Genomic DNA, 15,684 nt, shown 5'->3' with positions numbered 1-15,684 from the left:
GACGAGGGATGGAACCTCAAGAAGAGCGTTTGGGAAACACAGCCGCTCCTCCGCCTGCTGGTTTGGTTGCGGTGCCAGCTCGGCCAAGCTCACGGGGCTGCCGGCTCTTCCCCGGACCCGCATCGCTGTCCCGCCGTCCACACTGCCGGGAGGCCAGCTGCCCCGGGGCAGAGGGGAGGGTGCGGGAGGGAGGCGGGTGGATCCCTCGCTCCAGGCCCTGCTTCTAGCGCTAAGGCTTGTCCCGAACTCGGTCCTGTGAAAGCGGAGTTCCTCAGACCCGTTCCTTCTGTGACCACCGGAAGGCGCAGGGCACGCCAGCGGGCTCTGTCCTGCCTGGGGATCGGAGGGGCCCACTCGGCCCCTGTGGGCCTGGCTCCGTGTTCACCCGCTCTCCTCCGGTTCAAGGATCTCTGTCTCCAAGGCTCAGGGACCCGGTCCCCAGACGGGGATGGCCGCTCACCTGCCGTGTCCCCAGTGAGTGAACGGGCCAGCGAGGGCCTCTGTTTATCTTCTCCCCCTCTTCAGCAGGGTCTCCGCGGGGGTCCTCCCACCACGTCTGAAGCGGTGCCTGTCCCGGGCACCTTCCAGCCAACTTAGAGGAGCCTGATGGGGTGGGGGGCAGGGTGCCAGGCAGGGGGGTGGGATTCTCAGTGGCGTAGCCCTCGGATTCAGATTCCAGCTCGCTCGGGGGGAGGGACCTCCAAGCTGATTCCCAGGCTCCGACTTTTGGGGCTCTCGGGGACCCAGAGCTCCCGTGGGGCCCGTGTCTGGGTGGCGCCTTTCCCTGGTCTCTGGAGCGGCCCTCCCTCCAGAACTGCAAGGACCTGGCATCTCAGTCATCCTTTAACCTTGACGAACGACTCATGGGGCTCCCACTGTGGCCCAGCAGACCTCCGACCAGTGTCCGAGAGGTGGCGGGTTCGATCCCTGGCCTTGCTCAGCAGGTTAAGGATCTGGCGTTGCCGTGAGCTGTGGTGTAGGTTGCCGACCGGGCTCGAATTCCCAGTTGCTGTGGCTGTGGTGTAGGCGGGCAGCTGCAGCTCCGATTCGACCCCGAGGCTGGGAACCTCCATATGCCGCGGGTGCAGCTCTAAAAGGAAAAAAAAAAGCAAAAAAAGAAATGACACATGAAGCCAAACATCTCCTACGACTTTTATTGTTCCTTAGTCCACCAGAGAGTACAAAGGTTCCCTCTTTTTTTTCTTAAAAAAGTCTTTTCCGCACACCGTTGCCCTGGGGAACACTTCCTTCCCACCGGAAACCGGAGTTTCCCTGGATAAGCGCTTCCCATCCGTGCTGACCTTACCGAGGTACTTTAACAGGAAGAGAATAATTCCTTTAACTATTACCAACATGAACCCCGTCATCTCTCTATAAGGGTGAACACTGATGTGTGTGGGGTTTTTTCTTACCTTTTTAGACACGAAACCATCCACGTGTTACTCCAAACTACGGCATTGCACTTACAACATTCATGGCATAAACTAAACATACGAGTCACCACCTCAAGGGAACGACAGACGGACACTGTACGATCTAGCTACGGGGTACGCGGATTCAAAGGTCTGGGGCTGCCCCCGCCCCCGCCACGCGCCGGCCACCGCTCGGCGGGGCCGGGGCTCGGGTCCACGGCGACGCGGTGTCTCGGCCCAGTTCCTCTAAGACACGGTCCCGGGACGGCAGCGGGGATATCCTGGGATGTGAGTCACACGAGCCGACGCCGCCCGCGCCGACGCCGAGCGCGGCCCCGGGGGGCTCTCCGTGACGCACGACACTCACGTCCCTCGCGCGCGCGCGCGGACCACAATCTACGGACGAGTCCATGCAATCCTAACAGCGGGGTGTTCTCGGCGAGAACTGGCCAACAGTCATCGCCTGACTTCTTGAGTGTGTTCATTGACCAGAAAGGGGACCAGGGTGGGGGAGCCGGGGCGCCCCGGGCTGCAGTCCCGGCTGCAAAGACGGGGAGGCTCCTCCCCCCGTGGGCCGCCCTCCGGCTGGAGCGGGAGGGGACGCGGGGGCCACGCCGCCCCCGCGACGCCGGAGTCCAGGCTGCTGCTGAGTTTTCCCCGCGAGCATCGGCAGTCTCAGGAAGATGCTTCGGGCAGCTGCTCCACGCATTTCCGGGGGGCGCCCAGGCCGGGGGAGGCGGGGGCACTACAGCTCGTCCGACCGGATGACGTGGAAGAGCGTGACGTTGTAGAGGACCTGGTGGCCGTTGTTCCAGGCGTAGAGGGCGCGGTCCTTGGGGTTGTAGTCCAGCATGGAGATGTGGGAGTACTTGTTCTGGAAGGGGATGTCGATGTACTCGTAGGTGGAGGCGTTGGTCTGGTAGGCGTAGTGGACCTTGGTGCCGCCCGAGTAGCCGTTGGTGACGTAGAGGGTCCCGCAGATGATGAAGGCCTCGCCGGCGCTGCGCTTGGGGTAGCTCGTGTTCCAGGTCTGCAGCACCTGCAGGGAGACGGGGTCCAGCTTGCTGATGACGATGTTGCCGGCGTTCTGGTTGGTGGCGTAGACGGCCCACAGCCCGTTCTCGTCCACCATGAGGTCGATGTCCGAGTGGCCGCCCCAGGCGTAGTGGTACATGTTGTTGTAGCCGGCGTAGTCCAGGCTGCGCGTCTTGAGGATGCTCTCGGTCTTCAGGTCGAAGCGGATGACGATGTGGCTCTGGAACTTGTTGAAGTAGATGGACCCGTTGTAGACCACCTGCCCGGTGCCGGACCAGGGGTGCGGGAGGCGGTGCGACGTGAAGTTGTCCGTGGTCATGAAGTCCAGCATGGACTTGTACTCGCGGACGAAGCGGTTGTTGTGGTAGCCGTCCATGTACCAGACCTGCGGACAGAGCAGCCCCGTGAGCGGTGCAGGGCGGAGGGAGCCAGCCCGAGGGGAGGGGCTGGCAGGACCGGAGACGGCCGACTGAACAAGGGCGTCCTTCCTCCCGACCGTCGGGCACCTCGCCCACGGGGACGAAAGGAAGCGCTGCCTGGAGGAGGGACACTGCCAGGGGGCCCTGGGACCCGCAGCCTCGCACTGGGTGGCGGCGGGGGCTGCCCTCTGCAGGTCCCGCCAGGTGAGCGGCAACCGGAAACACTACATGGGTTTGGGGCGCCCCCAGGCTGTGGAGTGTCGCCCGTCTGCTTGCTCCCCGCTCCCCTGGCCAAGGGCACACTTGGGGGACAGCTGGCACTCCGTCAGCACATACACCGTCCCCAGCAGGACGCTGCTGCAGAGGACACAGCCACCTGGGCCCGGAGGAGGACAGGTGCCCAGAGCGCCGGGCGGTCTGCCCTGATGACCGTTGTCGAGGTCCCCTGGCAGGACGACGCTGGCAACCAAGTGGGCCAGTGCGTCAGGCCTCTCTTTTGGGCCAGGCGGGCACAGCGGGCGGGACTGAATCACCGGTCGGGGGAGGGGGGCAGGGGGCGGAACGTCATTAATCTGACATTTGGGAAACGTCGTGTGTAATCGCTGTCACGCCCCGTCCAGGGAAAGCCTCTCTCCCTGAGGAATGCAAGCTTCCGGAAGGTCTGATGGCTCCAATCTGCCAAGATAACACCCCCAGTAGAGCCCCCAGTTTGGGGTTACAGGGGAGGAGATTTCCGATTATTGCTTCAATGCCCGCTGACTTGAAAATTGTCTAGACTTTGAACAAAACGCTTTCGTCATTTTCAACCAATATGGGAGCAAATTAGGAAGCGGTGCCATCAGTCAGAGGAAAGTCCGCGGGGCTAATGCCATCCCCAGCGTGTCTGCCTGGCAGCAAGACAGCCGCCAGGGCTCTGCCGGCTGCAGGAGAGAGTGAGGATGTGGGCTTTCCGACACAGTATTACACATGCGTGAAAAATTAAAAAAAAAAAAATCGTAGCCTTGTTCCTGAGACATCCACTCAGATGCTTAGAGGCAGATGTGCCTTTTGTTTCAACAAGATTTTTTTTTTCTTTTAAATTGGGTCTCGTTTGAGGCTTTTATTATCCCAGGCTCTGTAATGTGGGTCATGGATTAGACAGAACGGGACAGGCGCAGCGGGGGTGGGGCGGTGGGGGCTACGCGGGGCGGAGCGGGGGGGGGTGCGGGGGGATATGCCGACCTCCCTGGGCCACCTCCTAGACCAGGAGCTCGCTGCTCGCAAGACTTAGCTCAAGCAACATGCTGCTTTGCACCCTCTCCCGGCCCCTCCCCCACCTCAGCTCCTGGAACAGGTGTCCTTGTCTGCCTCCCCCACGAGTGGGTTTGGATCAGGGGGACCTGGTTCCACGGAGGCTCCCTGGTACCCCCAGGGACCCGGCACCCCTTTCCCCTGGGCAGAGCTGCATGACGTCAGCAGCCAATGGCTAAGACTTTGTGAATAGCCTTTTTCTCTAATAAACGGGCAAATCGGACCCAGGGCACAACACTCGGGAAATGCAGTTTGGGAGGGAAAAATCAGCCCAAGATACTAAACGCCTGACAACCAGCTCCTGGCCTGGGCCGGGGGGGGGGGTCTCAGCTACCAGTGAGACCCTCTGTGCACAAGAGACGCAGGTCACGGGAGCCCCGAGTGGCCTGTGGCGAGGGCCCCTCGTGGGCAGCGGGGTCCCCTCCTCTGAGTCCACTCCCGTCTCACCTCAAATGCCCTTCCCTTCCCCCCACCCCCTGTCCATGCCACCCCGTCCATGCCCCGAGGCGCAGATGGAACCTTGTCAGCTCCAGGGCGCTGCCCAGAACCCCTGCCTCTCTGCTAAGGCCTGGAACCAGATTTCGCTCCCCCAGAACACGACATGGACCTTGGGGTGTAGCCAGGCATGGTCTGGCTACAGCTTCTAGGAGACACTACCACACAGCAGGGTTCCTGAGGCGCCCCTTCCAAGTCCCCAACTCAGAGGGGCTCAGAGGCGAGGGTCCCGCCCAGGGTCTCACGGTCCAGTCGGCTGACCAGAAAGTGGGCTGGACCCTGCATTTGCATAGGACACGCCCATGGCCAGCCTTCTCCCGGCCATGTCCCCCCAGGCTCAAGGCCGCCTTCTGATGCCCATTGTCCCCGCAGAGCCAGCTCTGTTTCCGGGCACGGACTGAAGGAGAGGGCGACTTTCCACCCACTTGTTCCCAGGCTTGACCACGGTGCCCGTCTCACCCACTGCCTGGCAGGATGGCCGGAGGGGCCCACGTGGCTGTGCGCCTCCCCCTTTCCAGGTGATGGGAACAGACCCTGCCCCCCAGGTGCTGCCAACCTCGGGGCCATGCCCCATGCGGATGGCAGCTCCCTGTGCATGACCTCCTGCAGGAAGGACCTCGGGGACCCAGACCCGGGATGGGGAGAGCTGAGGACACGAGGGGGTGAGAAGCCAGGGCGGCCAAGGGAGAAGGGGTCGTGGGGGAGGGCCAGAGCTTAAAGCCCCCTCTCCCAACAGAAAGAAGGTCCCTGAGTGAGAGGCTGCTGGTGCCTTTGCTCACGGAGGCTCCTGGGCAGGTCAGAGGCCAGTGTGCCTCCCACCCCAGCAAGCACTCCCCCCTCCATGGGGGCCCCAAAGATAAAAAAAAAAAAGCCAGCTCAGATTCCCTCTCTCCTTTGCAAATGCTGGGCTTTGGGCGGATGCTGCGGGCAGGCTCCCTGGACCCAGGGCACCCGACACCACCTCCCACGTAAGAAAACCTGGGAGTTCCCACGTCTCGACTGCATTTCTGTTCCACGTGGTGGCATTTACCGAGAACGTGGGATTTGCCTAATGGCCCCTGTTATTTTCTTGTGCTTTTCAGCAAAGAGGCCATGTGGGTGCAGGGCAGGGCACGGGGCCCCCACCTTCCACGGTGAGGCAGGGACACGGCTGAGAAAGGTGCAGTGGGGTGGGGGCGCTGGCTGAGCCACTGGCCGTGTCTGGTCTGCTGTGGCAGGACGTGACATCCCCAGCAGGAGGTGACCCTGGGGAGCTGGGGCACAGGGCAAAAGGCTCTGAAGGGAGCAAGAGGGGTGGGGAGACTCCCCTGGGGAGGAGGGTCCAAAGGGGGCGGGGTCGGCAGCCCCCAGACAGCCCCTGCGACGACGGAGAGACGGCCAGAAGGGGCGCTGGCATTTCCTGAGCCGTGCGGGATCTGGGCTGACCGCTGACCACTGACCGCACGGGACAGTGCGGCTGCCCGTTTGGGAGCCCTTGCCCTTTGGGGAGCGGGATTCGGAGGATCTGTATACCCCAGGTGGATGGCTGAACACTGTTTAGACGACAGGGAAGGACTTTTAAACATGCAGCTAAGCTCACTGCTGTTTGTGCAATGGGATGGTTTTTGTGATGAGACGGCCTCCTTGGAACAGGGCCAGAGGCTGGCTGGTCCCCTCACTAAGGACGGATGTGAGCCGTCCCGGGACTTCGAGGCCAGTAAGAGGATGGTAAAGCCGGCCCCCAGGAGGGTCACAGTCAGAGGTCTTGGGGTTCTGCACCCGGGAACTGGGTCCCTGGAACACACGTGATCTCCCAGCAGGGGGGGCGCAGCCGGGCACGAGGACCGGGCTTCTGGAGCCCTGGGGCCCTCGGAAGCACGTGGCCCGGTCACCGTGGTGAGAAGGCTGCTTCTGGACAGGGTAGAAGACCTCCAGAGCCCAGCACAGAGCCTGGCACACAGCTGGTGCTTAGGGAAAGAGCTGGCTTGGTTCTCACAGCTCCGCACAAAGGCAGGGGGACCCGAAGGCCCCTTCAAGGGCTCCCTGACCAGGGAGCCCAAGGCATTCCCCGACACCCCACCCCACCCTCGCGGGCCCCAACCTCTTAGCTTGCTCCTGGGAGCCTCTGGCCCTGAAGCTGACATTGATTTCTGTTTTTGGAGGGAGTTACTGGTCTCCAGTGTGTGTGATCAAAATGGGTTGGAAGACTGGAAAAGACCAAAACAAAACAAAGCAGCGCCTTTCCAGATCAACGGTGGGGCCTGCGGACGTGTCCCTTGCAGGCTGCGAGCTGGCAGCTGTGCCGAGCTCCTGGCTTGGGGCAGGGCTGCCAACTGCCCAAAGCTTCGGAGCAGACCCCCACGGCCCCCTGCTGGCCAGCTGCTCCCCTCCCTCTGTCCCCAGGCCCTCCGGCCGCCCTCCGGCTCCGCCCTCCCGCTCTCCTGCATCCGCCTCATCCATCACAAGGGCCCCTTTCCCTGAAGGTGACCAAGTCATCAAGCAGAAGAGAGACGTCTAATTTCCAAACGCATCCATCACCGCCTCGCCGCCTCGCAAACCCACATCCACGTGGCCCAGGGGCTTCTGGGAGCCCTGCTGCTTGGTATCCGAGAAAAGGCAATTTGAAGAGCACTCACGACAACAAAGGGAAGTGATGTCAGATGGGGGACCCAGCGGTGCTTCTGGTGTCGAGTCAGGCGTGGAGGGTCCTCCAGCCTGGGGCTCGTCCCAGCTGTACCAGGCTCAGTGGTCCCAGCAGCCTGCTGGGTTTGTGCAGAGGGGCGGGGTGGGGTGGGGACACGGGGTGGGGGGAGGGTAATCGAGAGGAGCCTCGGCTCAGAACATCCACGGCTAATCAATGGCCTGCGGCTAATAAATAAAACCATTGTCCAGCCTTTGCCAAGACTGGGTGGGTCACGTGGCCCTCCTGAGCCTGGCTTTTCTCATCGGCAGAGCGGAGACCACTGTGACCCGCTGGCTGGAGGGCGGCTGCGGGACCAAAGCAGGACGGGTAGGCAGGACCCCCCGGACCCCCCCCAGGCCCCACCGTCGCGGTCTGGTTCTCACAGCCCTGTTACTGTAATTATCACCGATGGCTGCGGCGAGAGCAGGTGCCTGATCAAACGCGGGACAGAGTGGGGCTTTCCACGGGGACAGCACTGAACGGTGGCTGGGGCAACCACGGGTCAGTTCCATTGGAAACTGGCCATGAACTGGTCGTTCATGGGCCAATTAAATTGTTAGAAGATGCCCAAGCACCAGCTAGCTGCCACAATTCCGAAAACAAAACAGAAAGGAACTTCAGCCCCCAAATATCTGCCCCTAGCCGTAGCCGGGGTCTGCAGCCTCCTGGACACTGCTGGCAAAACCGGGCACAGGCTCCAGGAAGAAGCTCTGGCCTGCCCGGGGTCGGGGGAGGTGTGGGGGGCCCCCCCCTCCCGCTGGAAGTTGTCGGATAAAGACAGATGCACAGGCCGCTAGACAGCCCGACTCGGTCCGCCGTGGCCCCCCCCAGAAGGAGACAGTGTGCCAGAGACAGGTGCCCCTTCCTGTTCTAGACAGAAGCCGTCAGGCTGCCGGGAGGGCGGGAAGGGGCGGGGGCGGTACAGGCCCGAAAGCTCCAGGTCCCTTCCTACTAAAGGTCCCCCAGACGCCGCTCCGGGGATCTCAAATGTCTCAGCTCCTTTCTCGTCGGCCGTTTTTAATGTTTATTTTCTAAACGTCCTGCCAGCAAGGGGCTGGAAAAGAAAGGCCCTGGACGGCGGGGTGCCAGCGGTAGGTGGGTGGGTCACCAGGGATGGCGCTGCCCGCCACTCCTCTCTTCCGCTGAGACCCAGAAGCTGGGCGTGTGGCACTCCCCTCTGGTGAAACGCTCCCCAAGGATGCTAGCCAGCCGCCTGTCCCCACACGCCAAAGGGACTCCAACCACAGAACCCAGCGCCCCACTTCCTCGTCCAGATACGGCACTCATCTCTCTCTCTTTCAGAGTTTTTACCCCAGGGGGAAACGTCTAGAAAAAAAAGAACGTGGCTTTTTTCCTAAATCAAAAAAGAACACGCGTTTCCATCAGCCATGAAAGGAATGGCAAATGAAACCCAAATGAGAAGTCATTAAAACAAGAGGGCCTAGCGGCGCGGGGGCAGGGCCGCCAGCCTCTGAAGGCTTCGGCCTAGAGGCGCCTCCGAGCCCCCAGGGAGAGAGCCCTGCCTGCGGGGGCGCATCGCAGCCCACAGCCCCCATCACTGCCACCGTCGACTGCACGTGGAACCCCACCCTAGGTCTGTGACTCTGGGTTGGCACAGGAAAATTCAGCCAGGGACCTGGGCCGCTCCCCAAAGTCCCTGGAACACTCCCCAGGGCCACCAAGCTTTGTCCCCCAGGCCGGTCCAAACCCAACCCAGACCTGGGCCTGAGGAAGAAGGCACTTACCCTGTTGTCACCTTCTGGGGCTAGAGGATCCGTCATCCAAGACCCAAACCTGGAGCCGGACGTCTTGATGGTCACGGGGTCGCTTATGCCCGTCAGCTTGCCACATGCTGGAAGAGAGGGCACGGCACGGAGGTGAGTGTCCTGGCCCGACCCCCACCTCTCCCTCGGCTGCTGCTCCTGCCCTGCTCTTCCCAGGGTACCCCAGCCCTGGGGGCCAGCGAGATCCATGGGAGACAGGCTGGGGGGGAGGGGGTGCCAGAGCGCCACCTCCAGGTGTGGGAGGTGCGGGTAGGGGGTCAGCCTCGCCCAGACTCCGTTTCCTCCTCTGGGAATTGGGGGGTGTCAGGGGGGAGCAGCAGCAGGTGCACCTCCTAAGGCTGATGGAGAAGGTGCATCCGAAGGCCCAGTGCGGGATGCGAGGCGCCGGGCGAGGCTCGAATGGTTCTAAGAAGGGACGGAGAGCAAAAATAAAATAAAAAGTGGCGTTCCCACTGTGGCTCAGTGGGAAGGAACCCGACCAGGATCCACGAGGGCTTGGGTTCTGGTCTTGATCCGTGGGTGAAGGCTCCAGTATCGCTGTGGCTGTGGTGTAGACTGGCAGCTGTAGCTCTGGTCCAACCCCTAGCTGGGGAAGCTCCATGTGCCGCAGGTGCAGCCCTAAAAAGACAGTAAAATAAAATAAAATAAAATAGAAGCGACTAAGGATGGGGGCCTCTCCTCCGCAGGACTCACTACCAGGCGCTCTTCCAACCATTACAACCAGACCAGGAGCACGGCTGCCCCTCCCGCTGGTGGGCCCAGACCTGTGAGCGTCCACCGGGGGCTGCAGGGCTGGGCTTTGAAGGCACTGCCCAACCGGAAGCATGCGGGTGACGCACTGTCCCGCCCACGGATGGTGGATGGAGACCAACGGGGACACGCTCGGGGCCACTCAGCCTGGATGAAGCGGGAACCCAGCCCTCCTGACTCAGCCTGGCACCTGTCCCACTGCCCCCGAGAGCCCACGGTGGCCACGGTGCCAAGCGGAAATCCGCTCCTGGGCCACAGGAGCCAATTCGCCCCTCGACGTAGGAATGCGGGACCCGTGTCCTCTGTAACGCCCTCCCTCTCCTCCAGGCCAGGCCTGCGTGACACTTCCCAGCTCTGCCTGCCCCGCTAAACGGCCACGGTGTTAGCACCCAGTCCGGAGATCGGCCCATTTTCAGAGGATGGCCCGTGACAGCCTGGGGACCGCAGTGTAACCAGGGTAATCCAGCCTTGAAGGTGGGCCGGACGGGGAGCCGCCCTGGGGGAGGGCCACGCCCACCACCGCCGGGTCTGGGGCCTCCCCCTCCCTCCGAACTTGAAGCAGGCAAGTGCATCTGTCAGCCTCACAGTGCGCCAGCCTGTGAGAGGGACCCTCCCGACCCCAGCCTGGTGCCGGGCGCCGCCTCGGCTCTGTGTCATCCGGAAGAGCTGGGATCTGGGCAATTCGAGGCTTGGTGCAGGGGTTGGGCGCCGACTGCGAGCAGAAGAAAGGTGGCTTTACAACCAAGTTCCCATCAAGTCACGCTGCCCTGCTCTAAGGCCCGGCGGCCCCGCTCCCTGGGCCGCTGCCTCTGGCCCAGATTTGAAAAGGAAACACAACTATTTTTACTTGCCCACCCCTTCCCAGTCTGTACTTTGCCTGTTCCCTTTGAGAAGGAAAGCTATGCTTTCCCGCTGACATGCTGTCCCCTCGCGGCCCGAGGCTTCCTGGCAACCATGGCCTGCAGGGCAGGTAGGTGCGTCTGCAGGTGGGCGGCGGGCACTGCGGAGAGAGGGGCTGTCCCTCCCGTCCACCCCTCCATCTGCAGGAGGACAGAGGGCGCTGGACATTAGCCAGCGTCTGCAGCAACCAGGAGTAAGGCAGGAGTCACTGGGTCCTTGGAAATCTCACGAGAACATGCTTGTCCACCAGAGCCCTGTTCTCATCCCACGAGGGTCTTGAGGACTCGGGGTGGGGTTCCCTTGGGGGGTGGTCTGTCTAGAGGAATGTGGGTGGGCGAGAGGCAGGGCACTAGGCTGGTTCCCCCCACGCACTCTCATTGTTCCTGTGACCTAGGGGGGCTTTCTGAGTTGCCCCCCTGGAGACAGCAGACCCCCTACCCCCCACTGGTGGGACTGGGAGATGCTAGCAGAGGCTAGCTGGGGACGTGGTCCTGTCTGGAAGAAGTCCCAAGGTGCCATGGCCCCAAGGGTGTCATGGATCAGGGGCCCCGGGGTGGGGGGACACTTGCTGTTGTGCTGTCGTGGACACACCTCCTGGGGAGGTGCCCGCCCGCGCTGAGGCTCTGTCCCAGGCTTCAGCGGCCTCTCTGCCTGGGACGACCTCCCCCAGAGGAAGCAGACATCTGTCCCCCATGTCACAGTCAGGAGGCACGCAGACGGTGGGTGGACGGCCCAGCTCGCTCTTCCGTCCGCACCTTCCCTTGGGCTGCCTGCCCCCTGAGACGTGCCGACATCCCCCTCCTCCCCAGCTCCACCCGCCCACCTGTCTCCTGTGCCTGGACCCACACGGATGCCTCTGCTGAGCCTGCTCCTTCTGGGGGCACCCGCCCTGCCTCCCTGGGCAGGGACATGGGGTCTGGGTGTTCCCGGGCAGGATGCTGTTACCCCCCACCCCACCCCCCACCCCGAAGTCTCAGCCTGGGGCGGTGTCTGAAAGGAATGAATGACTCATCTCTCGGGAACTGAGGGGTAAACCCATCCATCTCCCAGAAACCCCAGTCAGCCCTGCTCTCCTAGGCGTCCAGGAGAGGGAACGGGGGTGCAGGTGGGCGGCCGCTTCCATGCCCGGCATAACGGCACCCACCTCAGCAGTGGCTCTGGGAGTTAAAGCAGTGGGACACCTATCAGAGGAACTGCTCCCTGAGGCCAGCAGCCAGGGATCCAGACAGACCGTGGCCAAGTCCAGGCCCCCGGCTGCCTTGGATGGTACCTGTGTCCGGCTGGCCACCTGCGGCTGCTGTGAACAGGAGCCCACCTATGGGGGGGCGGGAGGCAGCGTCTGCAGGGGCATCAGCTCCGCCCTGGGGGGAGGTCTCCCAACTCCATGCCCTGAGCTCACTGTGGCTGAGGGTCCAAGCCCCCCCATCCCCAGCCCCTGGGGGAGCCTTAGAATCTTGGATTAGAGGCTGCAGGAGAGGGTCCAGCTGGCCCCGGAGCCCCGCTCTTCAAACTCCTGGCTGTGGACTTGGCGCTCCACTGGGGCTGGAGTCAGGGAGCTATTTTTGGTTCTCCGTCCAGACTGGTTTTGCCAAGACCTCAGGAACTGACAGGATCTAAAAAAGCCCCGAGGCAGAGCCGTGAGGCGGAGTCTTGGCACAATCAGTTCAGGAAAGTGTCCCTCTCTCCGTCACGAGTGCTCAGGATTCGTGAGCCTGGGAGGGGGAGGGAGGGGAGGGTGGAGCTCGGGCCGTGAGCAGGTGCATCTCAGAGGAGGCTGGGCTCCCAGCTCGGAGGGCGGAGGGCCCTGGGATGGGTCTCAGGAGGAGGGGCCGGCCGCCTTGCGAGCTGGGAGCTGGGACAAAGCAGGGCCCCTGCAGGTGACTCCATCTTCTTGCTGTTCCTAGAAGGAGGCCTCTCTGAACAGCAGCCCAAATGAGCCCCAAACGGAGACTACACAGGCCCAGGGGTGGGGCAAGGAGTCAGGCCGGAGACCAGAGGAGGGGTCGGGGGCCCCGTGGAAAGCAGACGGGTCCCAGGACCGCCAGGCCTCTGAGGCCATCTCCCAACTTTTATCCCTCAAAGACTGGAAAGAGAGTTTGCAAAACTGGGCGCGTCATCAGACAAACGTCCCTGCAGATGAAATAACCAGAGGGGGCAGCCTCCCCTGCTCGCAGGCCCAGAGCGGGAGGGGCCCCCCGGGATGCTCTCCTCCACCCCCAGGGCAGGGATGGCGCTGGGAGGCCTCTGCCACAGGCAATTCCAAGCACTGCCCAGAAGGACTCAGGGGGGAACCCCTGCCCGCCCGCCGGACCCCACTGTTGGAGCAGCACTGGGACTTGGTGGGCTCGCCTGTGGACCAAGGCTCCCCAAACCTCATGCTCAACCTTGAGTGCAAATCGGATGATTTATCCACCGTTCCTGGCAGCCACTTGCTCAGCTCCCTCAGGCCCCTGGGGAGGAGGTAAGGGCCCCCTCTCTGTCTCCTTGACCCTAGGAGGCCTTCAGCACCAGAGTCCCAGGATGGTCCAACTAGCGGAAGCCCCCAGGTCAGCTAGTCCCCCGCATCTCACAGACAGGAAAACACCCCAACAGGTGCACGATGCACTCGCTACAAGCAGCATTCCGCATTGGATCCTAAGTCTCTGGCTTCAGCTGGTTTAGCTGCTGGGGCTTCTGACTCCGCAGGCGCTCTGTGGAGTGCCACCGCAGTCCCCTGTCCCAGCGCAGGGCCACAGGGTCCCTGGGCAGCTCCGTCTCCGCCTCCCCTGGGAACAAGAGGAGCCACAGGGGAACCAGTGCTGAGCACCTGCCTCCCTTCCATAGCGTGCTGGAGAGATGCTGAGCCCAGGGTCCTGTTCTAGAATCAGAGTTTCAGACTCAAGTTCTGGCTGGGCCATGAGGAAAAACGTACAATCCCACGGAGAGAGGGATTTCACAACGGAAACCCAAAACCAGTGGAACCTCCAGCCCTTGTTCTGGGGCCAGGAATCATCAGCCACATGGATCCGAAGAGAAGGAGAGACCTAATTAAGCGCCTTCGGGGACCTGGAAGGAGAGCCGATTCCCCACTCAAAACCGGGGACCTACAGTCAGGCTTCAGACCTGGGGGTGGGGCGGGGGCAGCAGGGAGGGGCTGCGGGCTCTCGCGCTGCATCTCAGAAGTCCTGTCTGCCCAGGACAGCGTCGGAGCCGGCAGCTGGTTCCCTGTTTCACCCTCCTTGGCAACCTCTGGCGAGGAAACAGGCTGCTGAGATGGTACCTATTTGCAAGGCTAAAATACGACTAAATTAAGCAGCCACAGGATAGCAGTTGGGTCTTTAAGTTACGGAGTTTGGGTGAAAACCAGGAAGAGGGAGAAGCAGCGGCAACAAAATCTACCCACTATCTGCCATCCACCTGCCTACTGGGACCTGCCTGCCAACCTATCGACTTATCAGCTGTCTACCTACTGACCCAGCTGTTCTCTTCCTGCCTACCTTCCCTCCTACACCTGTAATCTGTGTACCTACCTGTCTTCTGACCTGCCTACCTATCTACCCACCTATCCAGCGGTCCCTCTTTCTACCAATCACATCCATCGCCCACTGACTAATGACCTACGTGTCCTACCACCGCCTGCTCTGTGCCGGGCACAGCGCGCAGCCCGCGATGCGCGAGGTGACCAGGACTCCGGCGGTGACCCCAGGGCACGGGGACTTCTCTACACTTCATCTTACAGACAAAGAGGCATCTGAAATGCCAAGCGGTCAGGCCGTGCGAGAGCCACCTGGCTGCCGAGTGGCACTTACTGCTTTAGGGTCCTGCCTGCCCCGGGCGGGGGTTCTCAGTTTGGTGTTCGCTGAAGTCGCCAAGGATAAAGACAGACCCGGAACTCCACCCCCCGCAGACTCAGCGGCCCGCCTACCGGTCAAGGTCTTTCTAAAGAAGGACTTATGCGGAGAGGTGAGGCCACACAGGACCCTTGGGTGGAGAACAGAGCCCCGGGGGCTCTTCATCCTCTCTTTACTCCCAAGGCAACTATTTCAGTGGCCGGAGGGTAGCCACGGAAAGCCCCAGACTGTGCGCCTTAAGGGAAATTCACCCAGCTGCTAAAACAGGCTGAGTTCGCAGGGGAAGGCGGCTCGCCTGGGGTGGGGGCAGCACCCTCTGGGAAAGGCCCTGAGCTTCTCATTGGTTGTGAGGCTTCACTCTGAATTTCCATTTTTGCCCCTTGATCTGCTCCTTGGAAGATGTGGAGGCTTCAGCTTGGTTTCGCACTGGTCTGTCTACACAGTCTGTCTACCAGCGAGGGGAAAACGCTGTTGCGGGGAAATAAAGCACGAAGAAAACCCCCACCTCCCGATGCTCCAGGGGCTGAGAGCGCCCTCCAGCGGGAGTGTTTGGAGGGTCTGGAGAGAGGTGATGTGGGCTTGGGGTCTTTATGGGAAACCCAAACCCAGAGACAGCACCCAACGGAAGTAATCGTACAGCGCCACCACCACTGACAAGCCCAAAACCCAGTAACACTTCAGACAGCCCTGCCGACCCCTGGAATGCCGAAATGGGATGGGCTGGTAGAGACGGCCAGCCAGACCCTCCCGGGATCGTCCCCGGTCACCAGCCCCGGACACACCAGGACCTGGGCGCCATGAAGCACACATGAAAAACCACAGCAGGTGATCCCTCATGTGACGTGGCCTGAGTGTACGTGTGACCACGGAGTCATTCTTACTCCCAACACAGCTCACATCCTTTCCCGGGTCGGGAGGATTTTCTAGGGCACCTAGAACAGCCCCCAAAATAACCTAGACAAGCAAAAAGGTTGGCTGGCTAGACCTCCTCGCCCTTTGAACGTTCTCCCTCTTCCACCCAAGAGCACTGGGGAGTTTTAAAAGTATTTGTTCTTTGGGGAGGTTTTAAGTTTATAATAAGGTATTCGTAGTGTGAGGGAGAGTGGG

At 61.9% G+C, this 15,684-nt stretch overlaps 1 protein-coding gene across 2 annotated transcripts in view; it reads right to left on the bottom strand.

Moving 5' to 3' along the window:
• Positions 1-1,140: 1,140 nt before the first annotated feature.
• OLFM1 (olfactomedin 1) overlaps positions 1,141-15,684 on the bottom strand; it is a 36,797-nt gene continuing 22,253 nt past the window's right edge. For both annotated transcript variants that reach the window (XM_047768872.1, XM_047768871.1), the window contains exons 5-6: positions 9,059-9,165; positions 1,141-2,832 (exon numbers count right to left, since the gene is read on the bottom strand). In XM_047768872.1, coding sequence (XP_047624828.1) covers positions 2,158-2,832; positions 9,059-9,165 — 782 coding nt within the window. In that variant the 3' untranslated portion in view covers positions 1,141-2,157. The remainder of the gene's footprint in view (positions 2,833-9,058; positions 9,166-15,684) is intronic.

The sequence above is a fragment of the Phacochoerus africanus genome, chromosome 2, assembly GCF_016906955.1.
Source record: "Phacochoerus africanus isolate WHEZ1 chromosome 2, ROS_Pafr_v1, whole genome shotgun sequence".
Taxonomy (NCBI): domain Eukaryota; kingdom Metazoa; phylum Chordata; class Mammalia; order Artiodactyla; family Suidae; genus Phacochoerus; species Phacochoerus africanus.
The sequence above is the reverse complement of the archived record's forward strand: the minus strand, read 5'-3'. Positions and strand labels throughout refer to the sequence as shown.